This window comes from Eleginops maclovinus, chromosome 18 (assembly GCF_036324505.1).
Source record: "Eleginops maclovinus isolate JMC-PN-2008 ecotype Puerto Natales chromosome 18, JC_Emac_rtc_rv5, whole genome shotgun sequence".
Taxonomy (NCBI): domain Eukaryota; kingdom Metazoa; phylum Chordata; class Actinopteri; order Perciformes; family Eleginopidae; genus Eleginops; species Eleginops maclovinus.
In genome coordinates this window covers 9,060,283-9,078,275 of record NC_086366.1, presented here as the reverse complement: position 1 = coordinate 9,078,275, position 17,993 = coordinate 9,060,283, and the positions used below count along the sequence as shown (strand labels likewise).

At 39.7% G+C, this 17,993-nt stretch overlaps 2 protein-coding genes across 2 annotated transcripts; one reads left to right on the top strand and one right to left on the bottom strand.

Moving 5' to 3' along the window:
• Positions 1–2: 2 nt before the first annotated feature.
• pnkp (polynucleotide kinase 3'-phosphatase) lies at positions 3–7,963 on the top strand. The gene is made up of 18 exons (XM_063906159.1): positions 3–102; positions 220–369; positions 1,343–1,389; positions 2,076–2,354; positions 2,472–2,768; positions 3,563–3,642; positions 3,732–3,789; positions 3,898–4,005; positions 4,225–4,296; positions 4,522–4,570; positions 4,873–4,943; positions 5,170–5,262; positions 5,351–5,447; positions 5,557–5,618; positions 6,279–6,388; positions 7,015–7,102; positions 7,199–7,266; positions 7,474–7,963. Exons 2-18 carry the CDS (start codon positions 249–251, stop codon positions 7,592–7,594), a joined length of 1,821 nt encoding a protein of 606 aa, XP_063762229.1. The 5' UTR covers positions 3–102; positions 220–248; the 3' UTR covers positions 7,595–7,963.
• Positions 7,139–17,535, bottom strand: si:ch1073-280e3.1 (complement C2). Its single transcript, XM_063906157.1, has 19 exons — positions 17,377–17,535; positions 17,120–17,226; positions 16,388–16,535; positions 16,083–16,268; positions 15,233–15,406; positions 14,941–15,039; positions 14,654–14,796; positions 14,368–14,509; positions 14,087–14,221; positions 13,890–13,994; positions 13,577–13,714; positions 10,540–10,640; positions 10,351–10,462; positions 9,490–9,637; positions 9,185–9,258; positions 8,953–9,044; positions 8,464–8,596; positions 8,328–8,377; positions 7,139–8,244 (listed from the first exon to the last, which is right to left on the bottom strand). The coding sequence occupies exons 1-19, from the start codon at positions 17,426–17,428 to the stop codon at positions 8,071–8,073; spliced, it is 2,313 nt and encodes a 770-aa protein (XP_063762227.1). The 5' UTR covers positions 17,429–17,535; the 3' UTR covers positions 7,139–8,070.
• Positions 17,536–17,993: the final 458 nt, after the last annotated feature.

Here is a 17,993-nt window from a genome sequence, read left to right as displayed (position 1 = left end):
CGACCGTATTTTTCTGATGGTACACTGCAAAAAATGCTCCATCCGGTTTTTTTCCCCCTTCACTCAAACAACCAACTCAGAAACAAAGAAGTTTTGGCGAAAGTAGGAATGTTTTATGTTTAATAATATATGCAGTTCCCTTGTTTCGATAAGTATTACACTTCTATTATTCTATTTTGCCGCGAGTCGTTAAGACTTTGCACATTGTTTATTGTTCAGAGTAAAGCAGCATCAGCTGTGCAGCTCAGATGTCGTGTTTGCTGGTTGGTCCCTCCGGCGCCCGTGTCCCTCTGGAGGACAGACGAGCTGTGATTCTGGGCCGGGGGCCGGACACCGGGGTAGCGGACAAGAAATGCTCCAGGCACCAGGGTGAGGAAAATGTCAACGTCAAGGCATTGGTGGTTCTTCTTATGACATTAAACACGTGGGCAATTTATTGTCAAATTGAGTTTAGTTTTTGCTGCTAATCCAAATGACAAAAAAACAGTTTTTCAATAACTCTTTGCTAAATTGCTCATTTCAGTGAAAAATATTCTTTATTTTCAATCAGAAACTACACATTATTTCATAACCCATATGAAAAAGCCCTTAAATAAAATAAAAAAGGTGTGTCCGATCATAGACTATGTTTGTAATACAATTCTGCATTGATTTAGACTCACTGGGTCGCATGACAACTAGAATTAAAATATACATTTAAAAGAGAGATAGCACTGCAATCCAATAAAGGAATAGATGTCAATGGCGGTTACAAAATCTGGTATGAATTGGTCACATGACACGGAAGCTGTCAAAAATAAAAACTTCTGAATTTTCACAACGATATTCATGGTAAATAGCACCTAAATACAAATTAAAAGAGATGTTACAGAGAGTAACATATTTCTTTATGGTTTTGGAGCCATAGGCCTAAAGGGTTTTAAAAAATAATAATTGCATATAGTCAAAACCAATAAGACTGGTTGTGTTCGACTTTTTGCCAATAATACTGTCTGCATGGATTGGGAGTCACTTGGTCATTCAAGAATATTGAAACGATTTTCTTTTAAATATTTTTTTCTATAACTAATTCATGAAACATTATCAATCAAAATAGGTGTGCTAGATAAGATACATGTATTATAGTTTTCACCCTTATTGGCAAGTTAGTGCAAAGGTATTGATCATTATTTTTTTGTATCTGGAATCTTTGCCGGGTTATTTAAACAGGGATTTAAACTGCTAAATAATTATAAAGTTGTTTTAATTGAGTTGTCTCGTTTCAGCTCTCCATCAAAAGCCAAATATGTGTGTGCATGTGTCTGTATGTATATATGATAATACTAATCCCTTTTTATTTCAGTGAAGGTGGTGGCTTGCTATGCAGACCAGGATGTGGTTGTTACACAGGTATGAAAATCAACACTGAAGCCCCACCCAATATCTCAGTGTATAGTTCAGTTTTTTTTTCCCTTTGAAGCTCTCTGACTAGAAAAACACCACTGCTGGACACACCTGACAACACTGGCAGGAATCTTGGACTGAAACATGCATAGTCAGGTGCCGCTGCCAAGTAAACTCTCACGTGCCGAAGTATGCACTTCCTGGCCAGACTCGCATGCTGCAAATGTGGGATCAGAACGAACAATTATACATTATATTATTATATATGGCTGTGACTATCATGACCCTTCACATTTATAACTTTTACCCACAGATCTTTCCCCTGTTCACTTGGGAAAGGCCTACAGTAAAGTACTAAGACGCACCAGAGAAGACAAGTGGTGATATTTAAATGTAAACAAATAATAGAACCCTTTCCAGTGCCTGCGAGGTATTATAGCGATAACTAGCATAACAAGCTCAAACTCGGTTAAAGCAAGCAGTCGCCTCACAACATAACACATGTTAAACACAAGTCGCTTATGTTTGACTAAAAAACAGCAAGAGAGAGTTATTATTAACCCTTTCAAAGTGTCAGTTTTGTCATTTTGAACGGAAACCAGATGTCAGCTCACCTCACTGCACTATAACCTCACAGTATCTTTACAAAGTCTCCAGTATAATGTCCATACGTTTCTTATCTCCCTCCACAGCTGGGTCCCAATCCCAGTTTCTTGGACGATAAGAAGCTGGGTAGAAACCAGTCAGGTAAACTCACCCATGGAGGCACCATCTTCCTGGTAGATCAGAAGTACCCATTTAAACTGCGCTATTCTGTGAGCCCAAACGGAACAGCCGCCAATGAATCACGCAAAGGACTTAAAGCCACGGATAAGACGAAAGGAGGAAGAAACGGGCAAGAAAAAGAGGCACAGTCAAGTCCAAATCTCAAGCGCAGTATAAAGGATTTCTTTTCTACCTCTCCTACGAAGGTAGCTCATTTTTCACTGTGTGTATTGACTGTCTTTTTTCATGTACCATAGTTTACTACGAGAAATGGAAGTCAAGCTAGTGAAAATAGGAGTATCTTTATTTGTTTTTATTTTTAGTCGTCTAAAAGAAAGCTGAGTCCTGAGAGGGGCAGCCCTGAAGTTAAGCGCCAAAGGAGAGACAAGGAGGCCTCGGAAAGACAGATGAAGGAACACGAAGAGGATGATGATGAGGAGGAGAGAATGGCTGAGGAAAAGCTCAAGCAGTGGCAGTTGTTGGCAGAGAAGTCAACAGCAGAGATGAGTACGCAGCCTTCATCATCTTCATCGTCTGTAAAAGGCTGTCTCAAGAGCAACTGGCAGCAGATTGGCAATCTGATGCTTTACACTGCTGCTGGTGTCAAAGGAAGTGACAAGGTGGGTCTTTTTGTGATGGAGCTGTGATTTTTATTTAGTATTGCTTGAGTTTCTAAGGTCAGAGAATCACATATTTGTGTTCAGGAACCTAATGTTATCCTTTCAAATTCAATTTGGGCCCTTACGATGCAATAGGAAATATTGCAGAAATATTTCAATATAAAAACTTTAGCAGCTGCTAATTCTGCAACAGTAGATCCTCAACAATTAGTCTTTTAATATATTAGTGCAAAAATAAGCAAAGCAAAACATATTTATATCATTAAAAATCTAATAACTTGTTGGACTGTTGGTTGGACAATACAATTAGTTTCAATATTTTGAGATATTTAAAAAAAACGTAATATAAATTGAGTAATCGAGAAATATTCATTATATTAATCGTAATACAAATAATGAATATCTATAGTTGAGTTTTTTTGTTTTTTTTTAGTACGGCATCATCGTCACAGGAAGGAACAAAACCTTAACTGCAGTTTTTTTTAAACAGAAATGCCCCCTTAAAATACATTTGTTCACTTCCTGCTTCAAATTGTCAGACTAACATATACTGTGTGTTGTGGTCATCTTTTATTGTGTCGACATATCTTTCCAGTTTTTTTTTAAATGTCCTTTTCATGTGTCAATTTGTTATTTTTTGCACCAAAAAACCAGGGCAAATTTTGTAAGGGAAAACCTACTTAGCAATAAACCCAATTCTGATTCTGATAAGGTTTTACTCCTATCACCTAACAGGATTTCTGGTGCAGCTGATGTGTAAACACTGAACATTTCCTCTCTTTGTCTTTCTCTAGATCGCTGGGTTTGACATAGATGGCTGCATCATCACTACCAAGTCTGGTAAAGTTTTCCCCACTTCACCAGATGACTGGAGGTATGTCTGCACTCCTGAGTATACTATTTTAAATAGTTACCCTTGGATCATCATGGATTGTCATATTTATTTATGTACTTAATTTACAGGATTTTGTATCCTGAGATTCAGCCCAGGCTTGCCAGCTTGCTTAAGAAAGGATACAAGGTGAGGAGAGTCAAGAAGTGACATTTGCAATTTCTGATGTTTAGAAGATGATAAACTGTGAATTATGCGACAACACTGTGCGTAGTCTACCCGTTCTTTGTTTTATAGGTGGTGTTCTTCACTAACCAGATGGGGATTGCTAGAGGCAAACTGAGACCAGAAGTCTTCAAGTCTAAAGTAGAAGACATCCTCACTAAGCTGCAGCTACCTGTGCAGGTTGGTCATGTTGTGTGTTAATTAAATCAAATAAGCAATCTATTTCCTAATTATTATTTGTTTGTCATTAAGATTTTATGACATTTTCACATTTTACACATAAATGCAGAACAGACATACGGTAATCAAAACAAAAGGCATCAGAAAATAACCCCCCCTTTTTCCTTATTATTGTACAACAAAAAAGGTTATTGTATCGCCTCTTTGTCTGTGTTTCAGGTGTTTGTAGCAGCCGGCCCTGGTTTATTCAGGAAACCAGTGATGGGAATGTGGAATCACTTGTGCGACAAGGTAAATGTTCCGGAGTCACACGAACACACACCCATGTCATCTCGAAGTAATCCTCTGACTCTGTATTTGCACTGTGCAAAGTCTCTACTTCTGTACACTCATTAAAGCTGAGTCATAGGAGCCGCCCTTTTACCTCTCCTCAGAGCACTGATGTTTCTTCAGGTTTGACAATAAATATATTTCTATTTTTAATCTCTTTGTCTTTGCTTGTGTTTTCCTGCTCAGGCGAATGAGGGCGTGACGGTTGAGAAGAAAGAGACTTTCTATGTGGGAGGTGAGTGAGGTCCGGTTTTAAGGAGTGTTGCCATGGTGATAAACATCACTCAACAGAGGGTGAAAAGAGGTTCTGCAGCACAGGCAGTATGAGGAAAATAAAGACCTTTTGAACATTAAAGCATGTCACAGAAGACGCACACAATACAAATAGGAACTTGAAAAGAGCAGAATATGTCCTCTTTAATATCCGATTTGATGCCCATGTCTGAATCTTTCCCCTAAGCCAAGAAATGATGAAGAATTAACAACTTGAAATCAAAAACATGCACACAGAGCTTCTGACTTTACCTTTGTGCACAGATGCTGCAGGTAGGCCGGAGAACTGGGCTCCAGGGAAGAAGAAGAAGGACTTCTCCTGCAGTGACAGACTAGTACGATTTTTACTCCGATTAATTTTGTTTACCACTTTGTGCAGTTCCTCCTCTTCCTCCTACTGCCATCACGTTTTATGTTTGTTTCTCAAATGTCATTCAAATATAATTTAAATGAGTATGCCTCAATGTTTCTTATGACCCATTCATGTGGAAAAGGTGCACAACACTGATACAATGTGAGCATTATGTACCCATTATAGTCTTCCTTCTTGTTGTTTTGTAGTTTGCTCTGAACATTGGGTTGCAGTTTCACACCCCAGAGGAGTTTTTCCTGGGATGGAAGAGCGCTCCCTACAGCCTACCTCATTTTGACCCTGTGAGTACAATTTAGTTATGACATTACATCGTAAGTTTGATCTGCATCTGTGTTTCTGTTAACAATATTTATTTACCTGGACTTGTAGAGGAAAATCGACTCCACTGCAAGGCTTTACGACCCGCCAACTGCCTCATTAACTTCCAGCAAGACAGAAGTCATTGTTGCTGTGGGCTTCCCTGCATGTAAGAGGAAAAGGATTTTGTGTATTTCACCTTTTTCTGTCCTCTCCTCCCACAAAGGTTTCCCAGCAGTTTAATCTAATTTTGTTTCCTCTGCTTCCTTGTTCCACAGCTGGTAAATCCACCTTCTTCCATACCCACATCGTTCCTAAAGGCTATGTTTACGTCAACAGGGTGAGTGTATTTTAATAAACAGGGCTCCTGTTTTTCCCCGGTACTAAATGCATTCAGAGCATTTGTTTTTTAACTAACTGTACTTAACTACAATTTTGAGGTATTTTCACAATGTATACTTTTGCTCTACTACATTTCAGAGCTGTATATTGTAATGATTTCTTGTAACTGTTTAAAGAAAGATAAAAAATATGATGGTTTTTAAAATTTAAACCAAACAATAAATAGGCTAACAAATGAATCTTAAATGATTAGCTGATATATGAATTAAAGGGAACTATTTTGATATTTTCAGTTGTTAGTCATGTTTGCTTCTCAAATGTGGGGAATTTAGTGAGTATTTTCACTTTGAATATTAATAATTATTCTGTAGTCACATTTAAAATGCAGGACTTGTAACAGAGTCAAGTGTTGTATTAATACTTAAGAATATAACATAATACTTCTTTCACCACTGGTTTTATGCATATGTTATTGTTGGTCTACCTTGCTTACATATTTGATACACAAGTTTGTAACTGTTTTAACGACGTCATCGTAATAATGATGGACCTCATGATTTAGACTAATTTGAGTACTGTTATTTTATACCATATTATCGGACTTACTTTCTGTGAGTCTTCCCTGACATGTTCTGACACGACTGATTGTTTGTATCAGGACACACTCGGTTCGTGGCAGAGCTGTGTGACATTATGTGAGCGTTCCCTGAAGGAGGGCCGCAGTGTCGCCGTGGACAACACCAACCCAGACCCAGAGTCTCGCAAACGGTAAAGCAAAACCTAAACTCAAACTTTCAAGAAGCTTTCAAGCTCACTGCTATCATTAGCTGAGTTTTTAGCACGTTTTAATGGTCTGGTGGACAGCACAAACCGATTTAGAGCCTTTTGTCAGCTAAGGACAGAGACATGATGAAGGGTTGCACAAAAAAAGTGGGATGATAACTAATACATGTCTTGAAAAATGTTATTACACAGTAACGGTTTGTTACCAAGTATTGGATCTCAGCCATCAGATATAGCACAAAAACAAGGATAGTGAAGAACAGATTGTAAGTCAAGAAACAACATGCCTTCTTTCATCAAAAAAACAGATCAAACCCCCTATTGTTTGGTGAAAAATGATAGTTAAAACAAACAGCTGAAGTGTTTACATTTTTATCCAATAGTCAGTTAACATGTAATTATTTTAAAATGTAACCCTTGTAGAACAAACCCTGATGGTTTTCAATACTGCATGTCATGATCCGGGCCACAAAAGCTGCATCCTGTAAATATTTTGGATGATGATAATCCTTTTATATATTTTAACCCATATCCTAACCCACAGTAAACCCAGCCTGTGTCAAAATACTTTTCATGGTTTGTGTGACTAAAACTTCTTGAGTATTTTCCAGATATGTGGACATCGCCAAGGCAGTCGGAGTGCCGTGTCGCTGTTTCCACTTCTCTGCCTCTCTGGAGCAAGCCAAACACAACAACAGAGTAAGACTCTCCTCTAAACTCAGTCACTCTTCACACTTTGGTTGGTTAATCCTGTTTTTATTCACCAGTGGGTTTTTTATACACATTTTTTTACAGTTCCGAGAGATGACTCCATCAGAAAGCAAACACATGAAGGTCAATGACATGATTTTCCACAGCTACAAGTGAGTGATTTTTCCTAACATATCCGTTTCTTGTGCAAAAAAGCCAAAACTAAACCACTGAGGTTAGGCAAATCTAGCTAAATGCATGCAACACAGAAGATTGTGTTTAACCTTTGTTTCCTATCATGGAAAAACAAACACTGTGGGTTTTTTTTTTGGTAGTCATTTTAGTGGAACTGGTACTGATCTGACTCTCTTTCTGGATAGGAAACACTTTCTGGCTCCTGCTCTCTCCGAGGGATTCTCCGAGATCCTCCAGATCCACTTTGTGCCGAGCTTTAAAGACATGCAATCAGAGATCCTGTTCAGGCAGTTTTCTGAGGGCTGATTGGACGATTGGACTCACACCGATAACAGCCAGTGAAGCAGCTGAGGTGGGAGATCTGACATTTGTGCAGCGCTATTTGTCATGGCTCAGTATTATCGTATCGGAATGGCTAACTACAACAATGACGTAGGACTTGTAACGGTAACTAAACTTGAATAAATTCAGTGTTTGATCAGCTTTACATTATTATGTCAATGTACTGATATATTTTTCACATTATATATCTGCATAGGTTCATGCATATGTTGAGTTTAGAAACAATTAAGTGTTAAAACAAGATGAATCATTTTGTATGTTGTGTACAATAAATACGTACTTTTGTTTGAATCTCCAGTCTTCTGTTTGACAATAAAGCTTTGGAACACTTGATATCACTGTCTACGATAGTCCTATTATTCCTGGGTGAGCTATATTAAATTCTGCAAAACGTTATCGTGGTGTAGTCTTGGCAGTTCTCAGCTGATTGATTTTAGGTGTTATGTGTCGAACTCAGGCAGGAACTGGATGTCTTTGCCCAGATGCTGTTTCAGCCATGGCATTATCTTGAAAAGGTCGATATGAAAGTCTCGGGCATCGGGAGGCGGATCGTCGCTGTTTCTTCCGATGCCCGGGTCACATACATCTATGGTGCCCCAGCTCACGACTCCCACCTGGAGATAAAGCAGGAGAAACGTCTTTATAATGCCGATTCAACCATCTAAAAATGCTTTCTAAGAAATAGCCTCTTATTGACCTGAAAGTAACGATTTCTTTTTTGCAGAAACAGGGATCCACCAGAGTCCCCTGAAAAAAAAAAAAAGAGACAACATTAATGTGAATCCCATGTTGGTCATACTGACTGCCAGATACAATAAATGCAGAGACCAGACCTTTACAGGTGATGGAGTACTTGTATGCTGTGGACCCCCCAGTACACAGGAATCGGTCTGGTATGTACTCATCCAAAGTCACATTGGTGGGATTTTTGAGTGTTTTCCTCGCCTTCTCCACACAGCTGGGTCTCTGCAGACAGCAAATGAGTTACATTTCAACACTTTCAAAATAAAACAAGTAAACCCTCAAGGCAATGCTCAGAAAAGGAGTGAGATTCTAAAGTCAAAATAGAAATAGGTTAAAATAATCAATACAACTAAAATCCTCAATACAAAATTGGACTTATATTAATATAATATCTACTTAATATTCAAGTATTGTCATCAAATGTACACAGTATAAAAATGTAGTACTCGTATGGATGCCTTTAAGTACCTCAAAATAGTATAGAATACGGTATTAAATATATTTAGTATACTAAGTACAACCCACCACTGCGTCCACATGCAGCCCACAGTCTCTTAGTCCCATCGACTGTCACTCACCTGACTCTCCGTGTGGATCTGTGTTTGTTTGCTTTTGTCTTTCTTATGAATGAAAAAGGCGGCGGTCTCTTCGTGCGGAAGAAGTTCCTTCCCTGTGTGAAAACTCATTTCAGGACTTTTTTTGTGTGAGTTTAATACAAACAAACATCATTTATAATGATTGAAATATGTCTTTTATAATCTTAGTAATTTGAATGCTTTTGTTCAGTGTAAAGGTGAAAAGGTCACTTACTGTGCTCCTGACAGGTGGAGTTGACTCTCTTCATGGCTCTGCTGGCTGCTACAGTACATGGCAAGCAGATAGGTCTGTAGTGTGACACACAGTCAACACTCACCCTCAGGGACATTTATATAGTTGCATGAATTATATCTAGCTACACTTTTTAAAGTAATTAAAAATAAATAGAAACCATTACATCAAAAAGAAAGAACACTGATTTGCTCACATAAATAAAAAGTGTATTTTTTGGCCCTACACCCTTTTCTTGGGAGTATCACTCGTGGCTATCAATACATCTTTTCTTCGTGCTGTCTTACCTGGCTTCCCAGGAGAGCGGGATACTCTTGTTCACCTGAACCAGAGCTACATCATAGTCGTAGAACTCTGATACGTTTCTGTCTTGGAGCGCCCTGGTGTTGTACTTGGGGTGCATGATCACCCTCTCAGAAATCACCCGGCCCCCACCTGGGAACCAAAGAAGCAGCTTGTCATTTTATGAAGTTAATAGAAAACTTTTCTGCTGTAGACCTTCTGTTTGACCCAATATATTACTGTAGGCAATAACACTTGGAAAGTTTATGTTTGGTAAAAAACTAAAGCCAGAATCCCATTGTATTTCTTTTTTTTCACACAATTTCCACTATGTCTATTTTTTGCACATTTTCAACCCAGTTCTCATACCGGGAATTGAACTGGTTGGGTTTGAATGGTTCTGTATAAAATATGAACTCTCTCAATATATTTACTTTAAAATATGATATATCATTTACAGTACATGTTTAATGTCATGGCCCCTATTCTCAAGCTTCCTAGCAATTGGGGTGTCCCATTTCACATGTCTCCATTATGTCGTATAATTGTACTTACTACGTACTTGCGTATAATTATTTGTATTTATGAATAAATACTTCTTTTTTTAAATGAAATTAACCTGGGCAGCCTGGGTGAAAACCAGGTTTCCTATCCGTTAAACCATGTGAGACTTATTTGTTTTATTTAGGATTAGTTGTTATATTTGTTGAAATACTATACGATGTTATTTTTTCAGAAATGTCCTTTTTTTTGGTATATTTTCAACAAACTATACCATCTATACAATGTGGTTTTTCTGACAATATCGACTTACTATACTATGTTTTTTTTAAACCTCTAAAATATTTTCCTTTGCTGACACTGACCGTGACCAATGTGCACCGTCGGAGAGATTTCTGTGCTCGCTCTGGCAAAGCAGTGAGCAGCTGTCAGCACCCAGTTCTTACTCACAATGGATCCAACACACGGTGCCGTTTTCTATTAGAAACAAAAGCGTTGGTGCATGAAAATCCAATTTGAAATATAAAATCTCCATTATAATTTTACTGACTGACCTTATTGATTGTTTCCACAGTGACATGCCAAGGTCTGGTGAAAGTTTTCTTATATTCCTCCCGTTCCTGAGCTATCCCACACATGGTCACACTCTTGTCACCTGGAGTTGACACATTTTAATGGTTAGATTTAAGTAACTCAAATATGAATATGACAATTTCTTAAACAAACAAACAAACATCTTTTTTATGGATGCCCGAAAAGGCAAGGGAGAAGTATATTTCTGATAGTAGTAGTATAGTATATAGTCTGCTCTCAATTGTTTAAGCATGTGTTTAAGTTCCTCCAACAATATTCTATCTGTGAAACAGGCAGGGGAAAAGATTGGAAGGTAAGAAATACCAAGATTGTTTCTCAAATCATAATTATTTTGTACATCTGCAAAACGTTAAAGAAAAAATGGGCCAATGAGTTGTTTAAATCATTTTCAGGATTATCGTCTTAGTCCTCTTTGTTGTTGTATTTATTCTGTGCAGCATCAGGGGCCTGTACTACGAACGGAGTTCAACCTACTTAGAACTAACTCAGGGTTTCCGCGGTAACCCGGGGTTGACTAAACCTGGACATCTTGATTGGTCTTAAACGGTACTACGACGCTGATTATGAAGTTGATCAGCTGAACCTGTGTTCACTCAACCAGAGTTACTGCGCGTTCACATAAAAGGGGTGGTACCAGCGCAAAAAAACACTCTCGATCATGGCGCGCTCTCCCTATTTCACAGAAGAGGAATGCGAGATCATAATGAGGAGTTATGAAGAGTATAAACCGACCCTGGCTGCTAAATCCAACACCGCGGCAGCAAACAAGGCGCGACTGGGGTGTTGGCAGCAAATTACAGACCGCGTAAATTCGTAAGTAGGCCTATTTCTTTACTTCTATATGTCCGTTAAAATAATCCCAACCTGAATACAGTATGTCAGGACGATGTACAATAACAGTCGGAACGTTACTGTATCGTATGTGCAACCACAAATGAAGCAGGACAACTGAATGTTTAGTCCCCTTCACTAATTCTGTGTATGTCCCTTAAATACTTCCAGAGGTACCAGCAGCGCCAAACGGACCTGGCAGCAGGTGAAGATGAAGTACAAAAACATCATTCAGAATGGTAAGTAAGAATGTGTGTGTGTGTGTGTGTGTGTGTGTGTGTGTGTGTGTGTGTGTGTGTGTGTGTGTGTGTGTGTGTGTGTGTGTGTGTGTGTGTGTGTGTGTGTGTGTGTGTGTCTTGTCAGAGAGAGCTAAATGTGTCTGTCTTTAACAGCCAACAAGAAGAAGGTAGAAATAAGGCGCACAGGAGGAGGGAGGGCACCAGACTCCTCTTTACTCTTGCTGAAGAGTTGGCCCTAGCCAACAACAGTGGCAGGGTGATGATGGATGGGGTGGCAGGGGTACAGTCTAACCCTGGGGCAGCTGAAATGTCCACCCTCTATGTGCAAGGTAATGTATGGCATTCATCGTTCTTCATGTTAGAGTATTTTGGCTTTCTTCCCCTGAATCATCAGTAACATGTGTCTTCTGTTGCATGCAGTCGAGGGTGGAAACATCACAACCCTGCAGCCACCAGGATGCATTCATCCTCTGACACAGGTAATTCAAATGGATAACATCCATGACATGTAAATTAGGCTATGTCACCCCTAAAGTATGGGTGCAGCGTAAAATTCTGAATCTTTTCAGGATGATGATGATGATGATGATGATGATGATGACGAGACCCTCACAGCCCCCTCCGACACACACATGCAGGTTAAAACACTTTACTGCTACTATATGCCACATTAATGTCCTAGGAGGGTGAGCATCATTTGTCAGTACTGTCTGAATCAAGTGACCTGTGTCATTAATGCAATGTGTGTGTGTGTGTGTGTGTGTGTGTTAGGAGGACTTGGAGGAGCTTTCCCCTCCTGAAGTCTTGTGTATTACCTGGACATTGATGGTGTGTTTGGACTTTCTATTCACAAAATCCCGCTCATGCTCTCCCAGGGGTGCACTGATAGGAATGTGCGTACAATCAATGGCTCCAATTACTCTTGGGAAACCTAGATATTTTGTTAGTCAAATCAGTTGCCAGTCACAATTATGAAATGTGCAAATTACCTATTTTTAGATTAGTGGCATATTACCAGCGATTGCATAGAACCCTTCTTTTATCTGACGTGCAGGCAAATGGCCAGGGAATACAACAAATGCATCCACCAGTTTAGTGAGAGCAAGTACCACCTTCCGTATCACCCGGCATACAGTGTTCTTACTCAGGTTTTCAGCATCACCGATGGAATACATATATTGTCCGCTGGCGAAATAGCGCAATGAAAGACATAACATTTGCTCGATTGTGAGGGCCTGACTTCGGCGGGTTACATTAGAGACGTCCGCCTCGAGCAGCTGGCATAGGTAACGAATTCCCTCAGCTGAGAATCTATATCTTTCATGGAGAACATCGTCCGGGTACGCCAGCGGATTCTGGCGGTCTCTAAATACCCTCGCCCTCCGAAGAGAGCCCCTCACAATCTGCGCGCCTATATCGTACGGATCGTCCAGGTATGCTGGCATTGTCTTTAGGGGACATGTCGGTGGAGGAGTGGTGTCTAAATAGGGTGTGGTTAATCGGAAACCTAGGGTTAACCAAGAACTAAAACTGGGAAGACCAGTTTTGGGATCCTACGTATATTGCCATGGCAGCATACCTCGGTTTTAACATATCCAACTTTCGTAGTATGGGTTAACCAGCAACATACGCTGCACGTGACCAAGTTACTCTCGAAGTTACCCCGGTAAGCCAGAAAACCAGCTTCGTAGTACAGGCCCCAGGCCGCTTGTGGTTGAAATAAGTATGACAACAATAATAAACACTTATCCCGACAAACTTTTTAAAAAGAAATTAAGAAAAAAAAAATTAAGATCAGACATAAATAATCGATGACAGATTGATTTTCTCTCTGCCTTTTAGGGCTTCTGTATATTTTATGTTCTCAAATGTTAATCTTCTACTGACTTTAGAACAGAAACCTGTCCAAGAGAGATCTCCTACTTACTTATGATGCTGTTGAACACCTCTCCCAGTATTTGGAAGTCTTTCACAACGAATAAGTGCTGCTCCCCACGTTTCTTTGAGGCTAATGTGTTCAACTGATCTTTGTTTACTTGGCTGCCAATACCAAATACATAGACATCTGAAAATAGACAAACAACATTTCTTATAATAGACATAGCAACCATGTCAACACACAACCACAGACTAAAACTTACTTTCCATGCCAGGTTTATGATTGCACATTTAAACTAAATACTGTATGCTGTAATGGTGCATTAAAACATTTATTTAAAAACATGTTTTAATCTTTATACCCAGCTTGGTTTCATCTGTGTTATCACTGGTTTGGTCACGGTAGCCAAGCAGACTCCGGATTCGGGCCAGGGCAATCTGAGGCTTGTTGCCTGTGTTGGAGTAACCTGCAGGCAGAAAGACATAAAGAGGGAATGAATGCCGGCACTGTATCCTAAAGATAACTCCCTTATTATGTCTGGATATACTGTATCTTTACCATCTGTTTCTATGATTATGATGTTTTGAGTCTCATTGAAATAGTTGTTGTTGATGTTTTGCTTGAGGAAGCTCATCACCTCACTGACTCGATAGAGGGCAGCGTGGAGGTTAGTTCCTGTCTTACGACCATGGCCTGTAGATTTACAGAAGCAAAAGATAAAACATGGAGAAATAAATAGATACTATATTTCTTGAACTTTTAAACACCTGTTGCATCACGGTTGTAGCATGTTATTACATAAATGTATACTATAAGTGAATGAACGAGGACAGTCCTACTGGTATAGTCGAACCCCTCCAGATTCCATATGACGTCTTCAGTGTTGCCACTAATATCCGAGTGTGTGATGTCTACAATGTCTTTTACTGTAGTGGCAAATGACAACACATGGAACTTCAGATGTACCTCGTAGCTGTCCAACTAGAAGGAAAATACAACAAAAGACATGTAGCATATGTTTCAAACCTACTGAGAGAGGAAGAGAGTGAAACGATACCACCAATGTGAATAAAATCTGTCTTTCACAGACATCTGTTGAAGCAAGTAAGCTTGTGAGGGACAGACCTTTCTGATAAGAGCGATGGTCGCTTTCCTGGATAACTCAAAGTCCTTCTCTGCGATGCTTCCTGATGTGTCCAGTAAAATGTAAACATTGATACGACTGCCTTCAGACACAAGGACGCTGCGGGCAAACGATGCCAATGGTTCTAACACACACAGATTAAGAAAAACAAACTGCAGTTTAATTCAGCATGGTTCCTTTCGAGTTTGTGTATATGCAGTTAAAACTGTTTTGTTGTTTATGCACTGTTAAAATGTCACGTCGAAACTCTGTAACAAGTTATTCTAACCATTCTTTTTGGAGTCTGGTGAGACGACATCCATGACTCCTGCAAGTGACCCAGCCATGGCCGCTGCCACAACACTTGGGGAGTCAAACATATGAGGGCCTGCAGAAAAGCACAAAGATGTCATGCATGTTGTATCAGATTGTAATAATTCACAGTGTACGGTTCCGGCACTGTTTTGATGTCCAATGCTTCAGATCATTGTTTGGCCTCAAAAAATGTGGTTCTGTTCTTTTAAAGGTAATACATTTATGTTTAAAACTACAATTATAACTCTGCATGCACTCATCTGCACCTTGGCAGCGTGGTGTTGAGCCGCTCCACTCCCTGTTCTCCAGGCAAACCCTTTCAGCCGACCCGAGCAGATCCAGACCAGCCTGACAGCGGTAGATCACTTTCTCCCCTGCTTGAAAGCGACCCTCTGACCTCTGCGCTCCCGGTGGGATCCCTGGGTTACTACAGTCGTCAGCTGCAGAGTGGCGACAGATAACAGAATTTACAATGAATATTATTATTTTTTAGTTTATAACCATTGATTTAAAGGAGGTATATATGTTTGTGCTTGTATTGTTATGTTCAGAACATGACTGTATTTGCAATAAAGTATTTTCTTTGGGCCGTCTCACTCACTGAGAGTGGGACCTGTGGGCACCCTCAACAAAAACATTCCTTTTTGCCATTCTGGCTCCAAAATGGTGGAATGAGCTCCACAGTGGTATCAAAACAGGAGAAAATATACACATTAGCTGTCGCAAAGGAAAACTCATCTGTTTTGACTGCACCTTGGAAGTAAAGTAAGGGTTGTAAGACATTGAATTCATTCAGTGACCTATTTTGTGTCACAGTTACCACAGTAAACTACTGTATGAAATCTATTTACAGGAATCATTATATGCATTCATCAAAAGCTGCTTTACAATGTAAACCTAAGTAAGCATGAGCTTAGTCAGTGCATGCTCACTGTAGCATAGGCTCTAATACACCTGATAAAGTGAGCTCGGGGCCTCATGTACTTAAAGTGGATATTGTTTGTTTTTCTTTTTTGCACTAACGTTTAGTAAGAGGTAAAAACACAGCAATATTGTGGTCATACACATGATGAATGCTTTATCGTGAGCGAGGTTTGGAATGTTGTCCGTCCTCACCGTGGTTGTCACAGATGGGAGTGGTTCCTGTCCACTCCCCAGAGATGGTGCAATTCCTTTGGGCTGAGCCATAAAGGGGGAACCCTTCCTGGCAGGAGAAGGTCTGTGTGGCCCCAACACGGGCCCACTGTTCCCGGGGCCAGAAGTCCCCATGATCCAGCTGGAGCTGAGCTGGACACAAGATGTCTGGGAGCAGAGCAGAGGTGAAAAAGAGGAGCAAGGGTGAGGAGAAGTGGGAGAGACGAATACATGTGATTATACTAAATTAAAGGGATGAAAAATGTAATCGTCACCCAAACTATTACCTTTACATATTGCCCGTGAAATCTGTCTTCCATTGTTTGATCTCATGACCGACCACTCCCCATCATCACCGCAGAGCCTGGAACTGACGGGGAAAGGATATTGGCTCGGGCCGCAGTGATAAGTCAGCACACTGCCCTCCACCCCTGCCTGCAGAGGAAGCACATGGTCACTTTTGGAGCCAGAGATAAAGATTTCCAGTAAAGAGATGCTCGTTTTCTTTCACTTCCTGACCAGTTGGTTGAGCACCTTGTCCACTAATTTCTAAAATTGTATTATTCATTTGTCATAAACAGGAACATAAGGAACAGCTGCATCAGGGTATCACAGCTGACACAAATACATATACACAATACCATCTTTCATTTTGGTTTTAAAAAAAAAGATAAAGGCTTTATTAAGATGCAAAGTAGAGCTGCAACTAACAATCGTTTTCACTGTGGATTAATCCGATGACTTTCTCCGTCAATAAATTACCACATGGTCTTAAAGTTTATTGCACTATTTTGTAATTATTATCTATTGCAAGGTTACTAATCAAAAGGTAATGTTTGTTAAATCTTTGGTGGTATTTTTTATTGTGTGAGAAATGTGTTTAATCGTCAAAGTGATCTGTGATTACATTTTCTGTCCTCAGCCAAATCAATGATACAGCTGACATTTTCAGCCCAGGGTTCAGAATCAGATCAAATCCTTTATTAGTCCCAGAGCGGGGGAAAATGATTTATTTTTACCTGGGAGTAGGTGACATTTCCACCTTTGATGCTCTCGGTGGTTAAGCAGCTCAGAGTCTCTGGATTCTCGTATGCTTCATCATCATAATCATAGTCCTGCAGCGACACTTGAGCACACACAGTGATAAACATGCATCACTTCATGCACACACCATCAAATAGTGCACACAGACACAACAATCAAAACAGCCATATGGTTCCATATAAATAGGACGTAATTACACTCAGTAAGAGTGACATCAAATTGAAATGCTCACCTTTTTTGACAGAGCTGAAGAGTAAGATCCAAAGTATTGTTTTGACATACATCACTGCACCCTATGAGTGTGTCTTTGAGTGACAGAAACCACAGCGAGAGTCCTTATTGAACAACAGTCAACCTCTTTATTTGATGACCGATTACCCATTAACGAAGCCCAAACAGGGAAGAAAGATTGAGCAATTTAGGGAAGAACACAGATTTGAGCTCTTAGTTTCAGTTTTGATTGCAATGGCGTTGTCTTTTTAGGATTCTGTGGAGTTTAATATGTCTCCAGTGACGAGATTTAAAATCAAGAGTGTACTCATAAAGGGTTTCTCCAACCAGTTATCTAAAGTGCAATGCACCTGCTGAATCAAGTCTTTAATCTCATAATCTCAGCATAAATTGCCTTAATTGAGTATTTTTAAACTTGATCTCAGCACGAATCCACCTTTTAATGCCTAAAATCCCAGAAATATCACTCAAGACTGTCTCTGTGATGATGCTATGGGCTTTTTAAGTGTGTATAGTGGTCATGTGTGTTTGTTTTTCTGTATTATGCACCTGCTAGCCACGGTTTGGTCATGCAAACGTATGTGAATAAAACATTTTAGGAGCTTAAAAGATCATTAT

Bases quoted from the DNA above. Each gene is read 5' to 3' on its own strand.
- pnkp (XM_063906159.1), top strand. From the start codon at position 249: ATGTCGTGTTTGCTGGTTGGTCCCTCCGGCGCCCGTGTCCCTCTGGAG. The intron at 3,643-3,731 runs GTATGTCTGCAC...CTTAATTTACAG, and splicing joins ACTTCACCAGATGACTGGAG to GATTTTGTATCCTGAGATTC. The intron at 4,571-4,872 runs GTGAGTGAGGTC...CTTTGTGCACAG, and splicing joins AGAGACTTTCTATGTGGGAG to ATGCTGCAGGTAGGCCGGAG.
- si:ch1073-280e3.1 (XM_063906157.1), bottom strand. From the start codon at position 17,428: ATGTATGTCAAAACAATACTTTGGATCTTACTCTTCAGCTCTGTCAAA. The intron at 10,641-13,576 runs GTAAGTAGGAGA...TGTCAACTCCAG, and splicing joins GGTGTTCAACAGCATCATAA to GTGACAAGAGTGTGACCATG. The intron at 8,597-8,952 runs GTGAGTGACAGT...TGCTGTCTGCAG, and splicing joins AGATCCACACGGAGAGTCAG to AGACCCAGCTGTGTGGAGAA.